This window comes from Galendromus occidentalis, unplaced genomic scaffold, assembly GCF_000255335.2.
Source record: "Galendromus occidentalis unplaced genomic scaffold, Mocc_1.1 scf7180000077488, whole genome shotgun sequence".
NCBI classification, from domain to species: domain Eukaryota; kingdom Metazoa; phylum Arthropoda; class Arachnida; order Mesostigmata; family Phytoseiidae; genus Galendromus; species Galendromus occidentalis.
The window spans coordinates 1363461-1379726 of NW_003805476.1; the positions used below are offsets into that span (position 1 = coordinate 1363461).

The 16266-nt window shown below is 51.3% G+C and overlaps 2 protein-coding genes and 1 pseudogene across 2 annotated transcripts; 1 reads left to right on the forward strand and 2 right to left on the reverse strand.

Annotated features, from left to right (window-relative positions):
• Window positions 1-1408: 1408 nt before the first annotated feature.
• LOC100903184 (peroxisomal acyl-coenzyme A oxidase 1-like) lies at window positions 1409-3511 on the reverse strand (annotated as a pseudogene).
• Window positions 3512-8510: 4999 nt separating this feature from the next.
• Window positions 8511-10172, reverse strand: Elp3 (elongator complex protein 3). The gene has a single exon (XM_003746082.1). The coding sequence runs from the start codon at window positions 10170-10172 to the stop codon at window positions 8511-8513; it is 1662 nt and encodes a 553-aa protein (XP_003746130.1).
• Window positions 10173-10358: 186 nt separating this feature from the next.
• LOC100903473 (optic atrophy 3 protein homolog) lies at window positions 10359-13961 on the forward strand. Its single transcript, XM_003746083.2, has 4 exons — window positions 10359-10687; window positions 11114-11549; window positions 11628-11821; window positions 13761-13961. The coding sequence occupies exons 2-4, from the start codon at window positions 11185-11187 to the stop codon at window positions 13817-13819; spliced, it is 618 nt and encodes a 205-aa protein (XP_003746131.1). The 5' UTR covers window positions 10359-10687; window positions 11114-11184; the 3' UTR covers window positions 13820-13961.
• Window positions 13962-16266: the final 2305 nt, after the last annotated feature.

Sequence of the window (16266 nt, forward strand, 5' to 3'; positions counted from 1 at the left end):
AAGTTGCCGTTTTTGTGATAGTTGATGGGAGTGGAAAGCGAAAGTATTCAGGGAAGAAGTCGATCCAAGGTTTTTCGATGCACTCCGTTCGTTTTTTGTTTTGTTCAATCTTCTGTAATTAGTTTTATTTTCACCTGGGAGACTCCATGCCGAGCCCTTCGCGGAGGTCGCGGTTGGTAGGGCTCCGCGTTTTCGTCGCCGGTCGGAAGCGGAACCTCTGATTCTCGACATTTCGACGGGAGGGAACCTAGGGTTGGAATATGAACGGTTTCGAAGTAATTGAAGAATTCTCGCAAAACGCTAACTCCTGCTGTACATCGTCATCTACCAGACCGATTCCTCTGGATTCTGGGGAGAATCATCTGACAACAGTATTGGAGAGGGAAGGCAGGGGGGACACATGTGAGATTTTCTCGGAAATTCTTGCCGGATGAGGTGAAATTCAAATACATATATGTGTAGACGACGTCTGACGAATGCTATCGGTTGAGACAATGATTTCAGATGACGAACAGCTTCGAGGGGGAAAACGATTCCGAGTATTATTTTGTGACACACTAGTCACTAGATCGTGGTGACCGCGGAGAGGATCGTCATGCAACGACGACGACGAAACTATAAATAAGTGAACGAGAAGATACAAATATGACTAATATTATTCTTAAGTAGAAGAGACTATAACGAAAGAAAGATCTCATCGCGCGAGCTGCTAGTGGTGCGCGGGATGGACTTTCGAGGTGAACATGAGAAACTGTGTTCCGATTTGAATAAATTTCTTTACGACTAAATTCTCGTACTTCGTACCTCGATCGGCCGATCGGCTCTCAGTTACACCGGCTGTCTAAGTATAGGTGATTGGTGAGCATAGCCTACACTCTACACGGACCGTGTTCCTTCTGAGCAGACCATCCCTTCGCTGCAGGAAACAATGGTCCCAATGCTCCTCGAAGTACAAATCCAAAGGATCTTTATAAATAGCGTTCGCAAGCCGTTTGCTGTGCGGGATCTCTATGTATTCGGCTCCAGGGTGCATCTATCGGCTCGACTCATTACAAAGAGGCAATGAGCTCCTATCGGGTAGGTGTGGCGATTTCGGCGAGCCGAACCGCGAGCATACTGCATCGTGGTATCAGTTGAAACAGGAGCATCGCCCTCGCGGGTATTCCGTCCTGCCGACCCTCATCCGATCGGACTGCTCCGGACTCCGGGGAGGACGGTGAATCAGCTCAATTTCGACTATTTTCAATGCCTTTATTGCACTCTCATAATAATGTTCGGAATAAATAGGACCATGGAAACGGACATCAGCGTGATGGAAGACCCGGTGCTCAGTCGCAGGAGGACGGCACCTCCGCGTATCAGAGGTTGAGGCGGTGGAATGTTGGGGCGTCGTTCAGGATTGATATCATTACAGTTTGCTCTTGAAAATCGGTTCCAGGTATTTCTCGTAGGCGCTGATGACTTGCTTCTTGTTCAGAGGTGCCTCGAGAGCGCATTCGTACATTCGCTCGTACACTTGACCGTCGTACGCTCCCAGAGCTGAGGCCAGAACCATGTCGTGGAGGTCGAATGAGTCCACGATGGGCAGTGCATTGGGGCGAATATCGTCGAGCAGACGAGTGATCAAAGCTGAGATGCATGCTTCGTCTGCGGCTTTGAGCCCCGCGTTGAGGAATCGACCGAGGTTCTCGTAGATGCCGTGAAGCAGATATAAATGGCAGACCTGAGCCAATATCGCGCGCAGCTCGGGAGAAATGTCGCTGTTAGCGACCCATTCCACGTAGTTGACTGCTAAATAATATTGCATGCAAGTTTGAGCGGCTCGGAGTAGATCGACCTGACTCGAATTCCAAGCGAGATCATCGATCAAACCTTCGGCTTTCAAGCGCCTGAGTTTCTGATCGACGCTGTGCACATCTCGATGAGCGGCACCGGCATAATACTGCACCAGGTGCGCGGCACCTTCAAGACCGTAAAGATCCTTGTTGAAAGCCTGCACCGGTGGAGCTTGCTGATTGAGCAGGAATTTGAACTTCGATTTCGCACCCAAATTATGCTGACCGGAAACACACTTGAGTAGGTACCGGGCGGTCTGCAAGTAGAGAACGGTGTTCTCTCCTTCGTAGGTGCAGGACGCCACCGTACAGGCGTAGAGTCGAGGCAAACCGGAAATGAGCATGTATCCATGACCACCGCAAGCCAGACGGCAGACCTACAGAAAGAAATATAATGATTAAGGCTGAGTGAGAGTCTCGCCGTCTTCCCTCAACATGCCTGGCGACAATACTGAAAGTTTCGATGTCAATAATTAATACAGAGTTTTGCCTTACCTCAATGCCCTTCGAGACGGTTTCGGAACAGTAGGCTTTCAGCCCCGAAGCGATGGCGTGTAGTTCCGGAAGCGTGTCGAGCAGCCCCTCTGCAGATCCGCGTTAGCTTCTCTGAAGATCTCCATCTGAACGGGGATCAAGCCGCGGAGCACGTGGGCTAAACCAATCAGGGGGAACAGTTTGTATCTTTGCGCCTGGTAGTCGAGTATTTGAACTTCTCCGGCTCCGGCGACGATCTCCGACTGCTTGCGGACGGTGGAATACCTCACGGCGATCGTAACCGCTCGAGCGATGTTGAAACCGAACATTTCAAGCAGAATCACCCGCACGAAAACCATGGTGGAGTAGTTGAGTTTGTCGGATTTCGGCTTGGTGTATGTACCGTCGGGGCTCACGCGAGCGTTCCTCATGAGCATGTTCTCTCGAGGGATGCGCACTTTCTCCAATTTCAGGAAACCGTTGTCCAAAGTCCTCAGGCCCATTTTGGGACCAATTTCTCCAACATTGATGCCAGTAAGGGGTTCATGGGTGTTCAGGTCTCGGAGTTGCACCATGAAGGGATGCACTCCGTGACACTGGCCCTTGGTCCACAATTTCGCCACAACCACTGCGTGGTTGGCAGTTTTACCGAGGCTGCCGGGCCACCATTTGATCGAGGAAAGATTCGGGGTCTCTAGAATGAACTCCTGCGTGGTCTCGTCGTAGGTGGCGGTGGTCTCCAATCCCCGTACGTAGGTTCCGTGACCCAATTCCGTCTGAGCGTAAGACCCGATGATCCGCATCGTCATTGCGTCCGGCAGCCATTTGGCTTGCTGCTCTTCATCGGCATGACCCAACAGGGCGGGAATGAACATGATGAAGTGCACGTGCACGGGGGTTGCGTCGAGCAGTATAGCATCGGCGATGGTCAGGATCTCACGAGGGTCAGCAAGATCGAAGGCTTTCTGGCAGATCTTCAGCGTTTTCGAAAGGGAGTTCTCGTAGGCTTCTTCGTGGGACAGATAAACGGTCGGAACCTCGTCCCTGAACTGGGGATCATCGTGGAAGATCTTCTCGAGTTCCTTCCGTCGCTCGGTCTTGTCTCTGCCCCCATCGAGTAGATGCGTCAGCTCCTGCGTCGAGAATGTTGCGTTGGCACGCTCCTTGAGGAACTGGTCGCACACGGGTCTTTTCTTGTACATCGCGGATGGTCGAGCTATTCGAGAAGGAGTTGCGAGAACAGCGTTGTGGTTCGCGACTCTATTTAGAGCTTGAAATTGTAGACGGGCTGTGTCGTCCCTTTATGTAGTGCGGGCGAGTTACTTTTCGAGGAGGGTTTTCGAGTACCGCCTCCGTTCTGGCTCGGAAGTGGGGTCGGTCAGAATTCGCGGGGGGTTGTCATCGACGGAGCGGTTCGGTCGTTGAAAGATCGGAGCGGTTCGGCAGTCGAAAGGTCGGGGCGGCCCATCTCGGGATCGTTTTGCGTGAGTGCTGCGGGATCGACTTGAGCACCCACTTCTAGATAGTTGTCGGAGGACCCGGGTCGCACTCCGCCGGCAGGTCGGAGATTCGCGGATGCTCTCTTGCATGAAGGATCCCGGAATCACTACACTGATCTCGAGGGGGCGGGAGAGCGGATTTTTCGGTGTACAATCGAACCCGCTTGTAAGGGACTCTCCGGAGCATAAGGAAAACCTCTCTGCTGTCCGGTGCCCTCTCATGTCCGGAGGATGATTTATCAACGTTCATTTCCCATTGTCTCCGCTGAATTACTCGCCTAAATCGTGTATGACGCGTCGACGACGATCTCAGTGCTCAGCACTAAGCACTCTGATTACTAGTTTTGAGTGAAACGGACATCCTACGAGCCCGGAAAGACAGGAGCACCCGAGGCCATCCTCTCAATAAAAGCTGTGCAGCCGCATGTGAGGCGGGCAGATACTATTATCCAAATGTGGACCGAAACGAAGTCTGGGGGAAGAAAGGCAAGGGTGACTCGTGGAGCGACCTACGAGTGCAAGGGAACGGCATCGCGTCTGGCGGCGCATCTATTCGGGTTCAATTCCCTCCGACGCTCCCCTAAATCGAGTCGCTACAGCTCCGTGGGCGGCTTTTAGGTAACAGATACTACGAGTCGACATTGCGAACTCTTATAGTCAGAGAAGCGTTTCTGAAGAATGAACGACAACTTCAAACTCGAGACAGGGGTTCGGAGCACGAGTGGATTCGGAAGGAGTCTATCATACCCGGTCTCCTCTCATGCCCGAGTCTCCTCGACTGTATTCGATCAATGTCATTTTTTGCCGGAATCCAGCGAGGAGTGCCTGCCGTGACAATCGCTGGATTGGGGAAAGAAATGCGCGAAAATCAATCGGATGAAGAGGCTGGTCATTTTTGAGAATTCCTTGATGTAAGAACCTGCAATTGTGGCGTCCCTGACGAGTATACAGGGGGCCAGGGACAGGACGGCACGGCTCGTGTGCGTTCCTCGAAATGCTCACCGCAATGGTACTTCGGCGCCAGAGAACGAGGGAGCTCTACCCGACAGTGAAATGGCGATGATTGAGGTGGCTTTCGATTGAGTCGATCGAGCTTCAGTTGATTCGGAACTAACGAGAGTCTTCAGTGGCGACTGCGCGCCGCCGAGCTCCCGCTGAATCAAGCGCCGGGGGAGCTTGCGCTGCTCGGGAGCACTCAGAGAAGTCGGGTTCAATTCGATTTTTGATTTCTTCCGTCGCGTCGTTCCGATCAGTTCCGAATGTGGATTCATCGCCCGACGGTGCCGGGATCGTCACTATTAAGTCCCCGAGCTCCGATTCACGTGCAAAATATCAGAGAGAGGGACTCCAGATCGAGGATGCTCAGTGTTACCGAGAAGCCAAGGACACGGCAAACCGGAAAGCTTTCAAGAGTACGGTTTTTCGAGTCATACGCAACGAACGCCCCGCCGCTTCGGTTCGTCGAGCCCAATACAAGCGTTCGTTCACGAAGAGCGCCATAGCCATAAGGGCAGACTAACATGTTGAGGAGCGAGCTCGGGAGTCCGGAAAATCATCCTTAATGCGAGACTGGATCAGATGTTGGCGAGTGAAAATATGGGTAATAAAAATCTGATAATAATGATGAACTATAATCCGAAAAAGGAAGGACGGGAACGTCCGGAGGCAAGCCGTCTAACAGATCAGGAGCCCAAGCTCCGCATATATCCGTCGGCGGCTTGAGTGCATTGACTCAAATCTTGGAATCCATGGGAGGACCGTGCCTGCGCAATATCCAGGTCTCCTGCTGGAACCATGATTTCTGCCATCTCGGGTATTTCCCGTAAATCTTAGAACATGGAAATCCATATGGTTTTGAGATGACTATAAAACGGTGATCATATCTTCCATTCGCAAAGCCCTCGGGGACCGAGCAAGGACCGAGCTGCTACCACCCATCTTGTAGGCCCGATGATGTTTCATTCTCCACGTTCCGTTTGCCTTCCTCTGAAAGAAAAGTTACCGCAATATTCGATTGTCTACTCGGTCTGTCGGATACGTTCTCCGAGCCAGGTAGAACTCTCGGGTGTACCAAACACTTCCCGCTTGATGGAATGCTCTATCGGAGAAGAAGGTGGATGGATGGAACTTGTATTGTTCCCGACTTTCGGTCATCCGAGGAGGTGAGAGATCAGAGGAGCTCGGAAGAGAGCAAAGTGCCTATACGCATGTACACGGGCATATCACTCGAATCGGACAACAACACGAATATATCCGAGGTTCCGTGAACTCGATTGAGGGCGAGAGAGGAGACCCGAGAGGGGGGCTCAGAGGGACTGTTCCGCTGAGATATTCGTGAGAAGTCAGCCATACCACGAGAAGATCATATCGGGAGTGCATATGGGAACTCGGAAGGGGACCCAGCAATTTCCGCAGACGTCATCGAAGCGAGTGAAGAGGGTGCTTCCGGACTGGCGGCGCGACACGGGAGCGATTTCGATGCAACGCAATGGCTCGCCTCTGAGGGGTAGTCGCTCATCTACATGTCTTCGAAGATTGTGGAATAGAGGGAAGGACCTGATTGACAGAACGAAGATCAATGAAGCTCTTCGGCGACCGCTCTCTCATACCTCTCTTTCTGAGGACTTCCCAATGACTTCTCTTGGGGATCCAAATGGTCTCGTAATTCCGATTCTCCACAATAATCTCTCGGACAGCCCGGGCCCAGTGAATCTCGTGTCCTAGCCCAAGCCCCCTTCAAAACTTTCAACGAAAACTCCAGCAACCGCCAGGATGGCTCAGTATTAGGGTAAACCAGACCACGATGATCCTTCCAAATCGCTGCAATCCCGCGATCGGTGGTCAGAGCTCCAAGCCGAGACGCGGGTCAAGGTCTCCCGCTGAGTTCAAGGAGAAGTCTCAAAATCTCAGGCGAGAATCAATTGGTCTTGGGTTGTCATCAGCGCCCAATCTGAGTGAGGGTGCTCCACGTCTTCGGATCCCAGAGCATGATCTAGCGCCGAATAAGGCCGAACGAATCAATGAGCTGGGCCACCATCTCTATCAGGCACACCTGAGAGAGCTCCTATTTTGCCGACTGACTGATAGCTGGGCGGTGCCAGCGCGAGCGATCCACACATCGCTCGCAGACGCATGGTGCGAACCCCCTTTCTCTTCGAACCTTCCTCGCCTTCCGGAAGTCTCTGGTTCAACCCCGGCAGTACGCTTTTATTCCTTGTTCATTGACCCTCCTCTAAAAAATTTAAGTTTCCGAATACAGGGAGACCCTGGCACAAGGGGCGATGGCTCAGTCAGTCGCTGACGGATCCGTTTTCGTGATTTGTACGTCCGATCGATTGTCGATGTTTTTCTTTTCCTCAGCTCGGAAGATGTTCGACACGAAAGCAATGTGTTCCAACATCTTCTTCCGCACCGTTGTGAAAGTCCTGTGCCGTTTTAGGGATGTCTTTTCGGACATTCTCTCGATGTAGTCTTGGTCGTTTTTCATTGTTTCGTTCACGTATTTCTAGTGAACACCGAGACTTATCTAGGCAGGTAGGTAGGTAGGTGGGTTGGTGATTCGGATATTTCTGCATCCGATCTTACTTTTAATTTCCAGACTTCTCTTTCGAAGTTCGGTGAATTCAATTATTGCAATCCTCATCATCGCGCTGGCCGCCCACGGCCACCTCGTCTCGCTCATCTCATTGATTGTGGCCAGATACATCAGCGTTCTTTTCGCTCTTCGCGCCTCGATCGTGGAACGCGCTCCGTCAGTGGATTCAACAGCGGCGCATAGGCTCTTGGGCTCACCTGCCAGCCCCTAGTTGTAAGCCTAGTTGTATGCCTCTTCTCCCCACAACTTCTCAGAGTCGTGCCCTGTCTACCCGATCGTAGACACGAGAGTAGACTAAGAAGCAGGTGATGAGATCTGCGTTTTTCCGCTCAGCGATATCGGTAGCAGAGGTCGAAGTGTCACGGCAATCTTCCACTCTTCAGTAATCCCTGTTGCCTTATAGCATTTTGCCGATGGCCTCCGTTCGGTCGACACAATCCTGGATATCTCCACAGACAGTCCGCGCGAATACCCTATACTGTTTGCTATCATTATATTCACGTTACTATAATATTGACATAATTACTATAACCATCGTCGGTATTAGGGAAGACCGATGAGTTCCCAGCATCCTCGTTTTCGCGGAGCTCTTCGGGAGAATAAATACTGTCCTGCACAACAGTCTCCTGGAATCGGCCGGGCTTCCTCTCGATGTCGCTTAACAGTCGTGCTGAATATTAGCCTATTCTACCTAGATTATCGGGGATGTATGTTGGTATATCATCCAGTCCCATCGCAGAATTCATCGGGCCTCCCCGAACGAATCTGCCATCATGTAGGCGCCGACCGTCGTCTGTGATCCTTGCGGAACCTTTAGTGCACGTTCAAGGCTAGCATTTCGATTCTCACATTGTGGCACTCGGGCAAGTCTCCACCCAGGAAGCCAAATTTCTCCACACGCTCGCAGAGCGTTGCGCCCCTCCCCCTCCCTCCAACCCCGGAACCTCTCTCTTCACCCAGCTATGAGGCATGATACTGCCTCGAGACAAACTTCTCCGCATTCCTAATGAGTTTACTGAATCTTTTGCATAGGAACATTTTTATTGCGAAGTCCCCCTGCGAGAATTATCACAAAATCAGTCGGTCTTATGTCAAGTGATTGCGCCTTCAGACGAGCGATTTCGACATGTAAGGGCCATCGAGCTGATATCCGAGTTTTCTGTAGTAATTCCGAGTGCCGACGCCCGAGATGACTGCAATTTTCGTCGAGTTGTGTTCTTCGCGAGCGATCCGCTCTGCTTCTTCCATCAAGAGTGTGCCGAACCCCTGATGCTGGAACTTAGTCGGATCCCTCGAGTGTACTGGGACCACGCTCCCGTACACGTGGAGTTCACGAACTATCGAGCACTGCTGACCCATCAACTCGGGTCGGAATGTTTGCTCTGAAGAACATTTCCGCAAGCGCAGTAGACCCACGAGTATGTCTTGATGAGGGTCCTCATAGGCCAGGAAAGTCTCCCAACCCCCGTTAGCGACGTAGTCTCTCCGGATCAACTCGATATGATAGGGAACGACTTTGTTGTGGATTTCTTGGATACCGACCTCCCGAGTACGAACATCTCGGCAGACCAAACCGAGATCTTTCATTCGCGCCAATGCCAGTTCCCTGAGATTCCCATTTTCGACACCGGAACTCACCAAGGGCATCGGGATGTCTCTCTGCACTCGGTAAATTCGCACCCATGGCGGAACGAGAGAGAGAATTTGGGCGATCAAATCCACGAGCAGAGCAGGTGGATAACTCGCGTATCTCCCGGTTTTCCAGAGCTCGTACAAGCCCGTTCCTCGAATGACTAGTGTGGGATAGATTTTGAGTCCGTCCATTCGGAAATCCGGGTTTTTGAATAGTTCGACGAATTGCAGAATATCTCTCTCGAAATCCACGTTCGGCAAATCCGGCATCATGTGAGTGACAACTTTGAATCCGCTGTCTTTCGCCATGTGAAAAGTCTCGCATACAGAAGCGACGGTGTGCCCGCGGTTCGTATCCCTGGCCACGTCTTCGTAGACGCTCTGGACTCCGATTTCTAGCCTCGTGCATCCGTACCTCAGCATGTCTGATAGATGCCGTTGCAAACAGTAGTCCGGCCGTGTCTCGATGGTTATTCCGATGCACTTCGTCTTTGAACGCTCGGAATACTTGACAGCTTCATCCACATTTGAGCTCGTGTGACCGGACAGCGCATCGTGGAGACTCCGGATGAAGTAGTCTCTATAATCCTCGGGCAACGACATGAAAGTTCCACCCATCACGATGAACTCGATCTTGTCGACATCGTGCCCGAGCTGCTTCAATTGCTCGACCCGATGGCGCGTTTGGAGGAAAGGATCGTATCGAGCCCGTATCGCGCGCATCGAAGTCGGTTCGTACCCGGTGTAAGACTGCGTCGAGTATTCGAAATCCGAGTCGGGACCTCCCGGGCAGTAGACGCAGATGTTCCCGGTGTAGTTGATGTGGGGACAGCGGTGAGGTTTACTCATGACCGCGACGACAGCAATGCCACTTGCTGTCCGCACGGGCTTGGCTTTCAGTTTCGGCAGGAGGATTTTTTTGTACTGCGGAGGGATGGCGGCGATTATGTCCACCAGTTTGGGCTGCGATTTCATGCCATGCCTCGCGGAGGCGTCGCACTTGACTCTGTTCAGGTTGACATCGCGTTTCTCGTTGTGTGCGAGGACCAGTTCCTGAATAATTTCTGAAATGACGATCATTTTCGACTCCTCTGACGAGAGCGCAGCCTTCACTTCACCTCTCCGTTGCGGCCCCATGGCTGCGCTTGAAGGGAAACGAGGAGAGACGGAGGCGCCGTGAAGGCGGAATTAGCACTTCTCCTCAATCCAGCGTTTGTACGATAACTTATATCGGCAAGCACAAGACTAATTTCGGCTCATCTGATAAACGTGCTTCCCGGCCATATGGCTTCTGTTAGTAAACATAGCAGACGCTACGCTCCTGACGGAGAGCCTTGGTCATCCTGAGTCTCGGTAAAATAGCTCACTAAGCTGTGCGAAGTACCTACCGTATTATCCTTGGTCTTGTGGAATCTCTGGACGCGCTCAGGCACGACGAATGGAAGAATGTGAAAACCCTTGGAATGTTCTTTAGCCTTCTCTCGTTGTACGGTATGCGCGACCTCCATCGTGTTCTACGTCTGTGAGAGACAACGTCCGGTCATTTTCGTCCGCAACTCGAGTCCTGTATCTATTGAATTGCCCTCTCTGTCAGGAGTACTACCAAATATTTCAAGGGGGAATCGTAAGGATCTCTTTCCCGCGTCTCGACGGTAAGCGCTCCTTTTATCTAGACGGGAAACATTCCGCTGTCTGATCGATCACACCGAACATTCCTGCTGGGCGAATTCTCCTACGATCATCTGAAATCCCGTGTGCATTCTCCCTTTCGTTTTGGCGCCCGACCCGGCATCAAAGGCCCTTCCGAGAGAATAGGTCCCCTCTGGAGCGCGCTGAAACCGGCCTCCGGACTCGTTGTGCTCGACTGGGCGAATAGCAATACTCCTGAGCTGAGCGATACGGAGATTGTTCGGTCCCTCTATCGACCTTGATAATTCCCTCGATCGAGCTGATTTTCTATGCGAAAACAACCGAGTACGGTGGAAAATTCCCTCGCGACAAAGGTCTTGCTGCATCCGTCCATCTCCACCCTTCGCGTGCATCAGCTCTCACTCACCAGTTAGAATTGAAATTTTCAGGTGTCGGATCGGTTCTCTCCCAACCAGCGGGACACAGAATTTATTCGGGCGCACGGTTTTCGGTACAGAGAATGGCTGTCGGCGCTTTCCCGATCGCCAAGCTTGCGGCGTTGGCGATGAGACAGTTGTCGAAGCCACTCGCCGCTCGACTTAAAGTTAAAGCCAAAAGTTCCCCGTTCTTCCGGAAACACGTTTGCATGCCGCCTGCACAACTCTATCATTGGTGCGAGGTTAATGTCAAAATGAGACTGCTCAACTTGGGGAAACCGTCGGCTGTCAAACCATTGAAAGAAGTCGAGGCCATCGAGCTAGGGGCAGAGCTTCTCGGAGAATGTATAATTTTCACAATTGCTGCGGGGACGATCATTGCGGAGTACGTCCGACAGTCGCGAAACGCCAGAAACGAGGAGAATTTCAAAGAAGACAGATATCACAGGTGAGGTTTTTGGCCGAACATTCTCAAATGTATCAATTGCGATCCCTCATCTTCGCGCTCTACGAAAGCCCGTTTCAGACTAACACATGATATGGAGGAACTTCAAATAACAGTTTCACGGCAAGAGGCGGAGATCCGTCACTTGACTAGAGTTCTCGGGGCCCGTCCGTCGCAAACTGTTCCCACTGTCTTCACAGATCCAAACGCGAAGAAGGAGACGAACATTTATGTCAGCCTCGAAGAGGCTGCGAACGACGCTCAAAAAATTCTAGGTAAGAACCACAAAACTTCCGAAACACCAAAGACTCAAGTCACAGAGCCGAAAGCTAATGAAAAATGATTATCAGGAATCGATCCTAGGTTTGGCGCGGCACAAATCGATGAATGATACAGAGATATCTTTGACGTTCCGCATTTCCGATTCCTGTATGTTGTCTATTTTTTGGTCGGGGTCGACGACGCGGTCCGGAGGTTTTTCGGTGAATTAGTTTGGTATCTTCGATGCGATCCATAGTTTCGTGCCTTGATCGAGATGACTTTCTAGTTCTGAATAAAAGATAAGTTCGGAAGATCGTGAGTTTAAAATGAGCTTTTTATTTATCCGGGAGAATCATTCTTCTTCGTATCAAAATGCCCCATTGGATTCGCAAACAGGCTAGGTATGTGTATAGAAATCACTATGAGAATACTGTTTCTCCGACATATCCAAACAGGGCGCGCTCAGTACGTTCGACGTCCCGAACTCGTTAATTGCGTACTAGTAACGAATGCAATTGAAATATATAATAGGGCTAGTATCATCAAGAAGAGAATACTCTTACACCAGGAGCACTGATTCTCCGCTCATCTTCAAGAATCATTATCCTCGCTTTCATCGTATGATCACAATCGAGCGCCAGTCGATACATCCCCGATTAGCAGCGAGGCGAAGAGGGCTAAAAAGTATTCTCTCCTTTCTTTTCTCACTTATATGGGACTTGGCACTACGGATTGAATCACATCGTGGGTTATCCGTCGTCTGCTAACAGTGAGAGTCCGAAAAAAGGCTCATCTCACCGAATTTTTGATTCTCCTCAATTCAAGCGTTATTCACGTCTTTCTCCGCTCCGTCTTTGATTCCTTCCGGCTCAATGTCGCCCACAGAAAGACATGAGATGCTTGAAATTAGTTGATTAATTTCTATTCCTCTCAATCGATCCGAACTCCAAAACCGGTTTGGGGCAGAGCCGAAAAATTTGATTCCTAAACAACTAGCGATGAAATGGATACAATTTGTTCGAATATTTGGGGAGGAGCGAACGAGTCCGGTATATCCGTGAAGTTCGTCCACAAATAGCAAAAACTAATCTATACCGAGGTGGTGCAGAAATTCGTCTCTTGATGTCCCAGAGGAACTCGACGCGTCCCGATTCCAATAATGAGAAACATCCTACGTTAATCGTCAATTTCACAGTAGATGAAGCTCCGCTGCCCTCGACCGTATGCTCATACGTATCTCAGCATGTGGTCCCATTGGAGAGATATTGGATATTGATTATAAGATGATGTTTGAGCCCGTATGCTCAAGGATTAGTCGTCAACAACCGTCAATCTATCCATGGCTTCAAGAAGCAATGGAGCTCTATGACGCTGGAGAATGACAAGTAACAACCAATCTGGCGATAGTCAGCGAATATTCGTCTCTCGTAGCTGTCGTGGGAGGGAAGAGAGCTCGACAAACGAAAAATGCTCGGAGTACGGCTCTGACATTAGGTTATTCTAGCGTGAGTACCATGGCACGTCTGCATACCGGTGTTTACAAAATGAGATCAGGTGGAAACCCCTGGGAATCCTGATTTTTTGGTTTCTTCTCTCTGCGAGCCTTCCGGCGCAAGTCGAGGCCTTCGGCCGCTGCTTTGAGCAGAAGGTAGTTTTTGGCGCCCCGCACTCGGATCACATACTCCTCCGAATCAGAGGAGGCAGCATCGGTTTCACTACGAGGTCTCTTGGTCGAGGCAACTTTCCCTTTGGGCTTAGTGCCTTTCCCGCCCTGCACATCTCGTGCACAGTCTCGGCTGGGCACCGTAACGATTTTGAAATCAATGACGGCCACACCGAGGGTGTCATTGCTGCTATTGCACAAAACTGAGACAAGTTTTGTCGCTCGTCGATTGATTCCGCCCTGGCAACTGTTCCTGCACATGAACTTTAACGGTATCACCTGATTTGCAGGATTTGGCGGGAGCGGAAACAGTAAAACATCACGGGCTGGAACCCCTATCGACAGATAGTTCACCTGCAGGCCCTTACCGGCACGAAGGAACCCTTTTTCACCTGGAAGGCAGCGGCGAATCTGTACAGAGTCCACGCATTATAGGAAAAACTATTCCGGTTCAATAAACAGCATCTTCTCTGGATCCTTGCCCGAGGGAATGATGGATACTCACTATTATCGTTTTCGTCGAAATCCTTCGAGTCCCGGTGGTACGCGCAAGTCACGACATTCTCTGAACGGTAACGTTCCTCGGCATAGATAGCGAAAACATACATCCCGCAATTCGGAGGAACATCCGGAGACACTTTTACCGCGAAGGCAACGGGTTCCACCGAGACAGAATAAAGTCGCTTGAGTTCGGGCGTGTACACGTAAGCTTTGCCACGTCTTTGGTCTACTAGGTCGACCACCGAGACCTGCGAAGAAGAATAAGGCGTGAAGGGCCACCCCCATTTTCGGCGGGCTTTCAAGCTTCAAGAAAGACTATCTCACCTCAAAGTTGAATGAGCCGGGGTAATTCTGAAGTTCTGATGTATTCAGGAAATGTGGATCGAATTCTTTTCTGGACGCCCGGGGCTCGAGCGGGAACAGACTGCCCGATTGGGGTGGAAGGACCCCGGGAGCTGTTCAGGGAGGAAAGCTCGTTAGCTTCAAGCTCCGCCTAGGTCTTGACGTTGTCATTCCAAGAATTAGAATAATTTTGTTGTTCTACAATTGCAAAGCTAATCAAATTAAAATTCTGCTATATCGCTCTATTTGAGTTGAGATTCCATCATTCACCGGAGCCCTTCGAAGGGACCCGCCGAAAGACCGACTGCGGTGGGCGATGGCCGATGACTCATGGAAGAGTCCTCGAGCTTCGACACAGTCTGCAGAATATTCTAACATTTGTGAACGATATCCCGATATGCACCTGGTGTTGGGAACGAAAGTGTTTCTGCAGTTCCTCGAGAGCTCCGGTGCCTCGCTGAGTCCCAGCGCGATTGCATCATTCTTACAAAATCAGCATAGCGAAGAGACGCTCCGTGGATGGAAACCGAAGGTATCACTCCAGAAAGAGAACATAATCTTCAATCCTCCTCTAGCTGAGAGCGATCCAGATCCCCTCGGGCATCCTCGCAGAAAAGCTTGTCGTACCCCTGGGCATGTCCCGACAGACTGAGACTTCGCGATGGGGCTTTCGGGGAGGGTGCGGTGACCTACGCGAAGCTCGCTCCTAGGCCCCAAAACAAACACATGGACTACTCCGCTTCGAGCTGGTGATGTCGAATCACCAACTGATCGACATGCAAGGTATCCTCGGGGCGAGCAGTGATATAGAAAATTAAAATCCGAGGATCAGGAAACTAGACTCTCGATCTCATTGAATAACGGGACATCTGTAGACCGGCGCGCCCTTAAGCCACTTGGCGCAGATCTCGACCCAGTCAATCGAATCGAGCAACCTAAGCACTCTAAACTGAAATTGCTGAATTACGAGTCGATAGCTACCATTCAAGAATCGTTTCATTGGTCGAATACACTCACCTCCGAAGCCATGTTCTTGTAGATAATCATCTATGACTTCCAGTTCAGAGCACCCTGCTGTCATCGGGTTCATCTGAGCGACTTCGTGTGTCCAATCACCGAGCCGGTTCCAACAACGGACTCCTCCCGGTGGAAGAACTTCCGACTTCTCCTAAGCATTCATTGCGACGGTAGAGTTGGAACGAGGACCAAGTATATGGCACACTTGACTTCAGAAACTGTCAGTATCGGACGATCTGGGGCTCGAATAGGTCTGAAGCCGACTTGTTCGAACAGGTGCCGCTCTAGCCGAGCCCTTTCTGAAAGTGGAGAGCAGAACCGGCCCAAGACCGCTTCTAGTCGCAGCGGCTACTGGTGTCGCTCGCTCTTTAGTATGTAGATAGCATGCATCAGCAGACGGCCACTGGAAGGACCCGGCAGCTAGAGACGCTTCCGTGTGACTGCACTGCCGACCTATGACGCCTCTGGAGGAGCAGGAGTCTTGCGCGGCGTCCTCTGGACCGGTGGGAGGGCTCAAGCGGAGCAGCAGCTGAAGTGAACGGTGCGTCGCCGGACGGCGGTGGTCAATCGCGCCCGAAGGTTAGGAAACTCCGTCTGCCCTCTGGTGGAAGACACAGCAGATCGAGACGCGCTCCCGAGCGCGGGGGGCGGAGTTTTTTCTGGATTTCGCACTCGACGCTCGACCTTACAGCCGTGGCGGGTTAGTGAGCCATCAGCGGCTTCAGGATCGTTGAGCCCCAGGCCAGGGATCTCGAGGTCATGCTCCTCCTCATAGAACGTTGTGCGCGGAATCCACACCGCGAGCGCAGGAAGACTGATGGCCAACCCAGAACCTGAACCGGGCCTTCTGGATGACGGTGCAGTACCAGACACTACGTCGTACGAGCGGATTACCTCATCCGTCATGGCCAGAGTTGCGATATGGGAGGGCATTTG

What these genes read in the sequence shown, in the direction of transcription:
- Elp3 (XM_003746082.1), bottom strand. Translation starts at nt 10,172, where the DNA reads ATGGGGCCGCAACGGAGAGGTGAAGTGAAGGCTGCGCTCTCGTCAGAG.
- LOC100903473 (XM_003746083.2), top strand. Translation starts at nt 11,185, where the DNA reads ATGGCTGTCGGCGCTTTCCCGATCGCCAAGCTTGCGGCGTTGGCGATG. An exon ending in AAAGAAGACAGATATCACAG is followed by an intron (nt 11,550 to 11,627) that starts GTGAGGTTTTTG and finishes AGCCCGTTTCAG; the next exon opens with ACTAACACATGATATGGAGG. An exon ending in CGACGCTCAAAAAATTCTAG is followed by an intron (nt 11,822 to 13,760) that starts GTAAGAACCACA and finishes CCTGATTTGCAG; the next exon opens with GATTTGGCGGGAGCGGAAAC.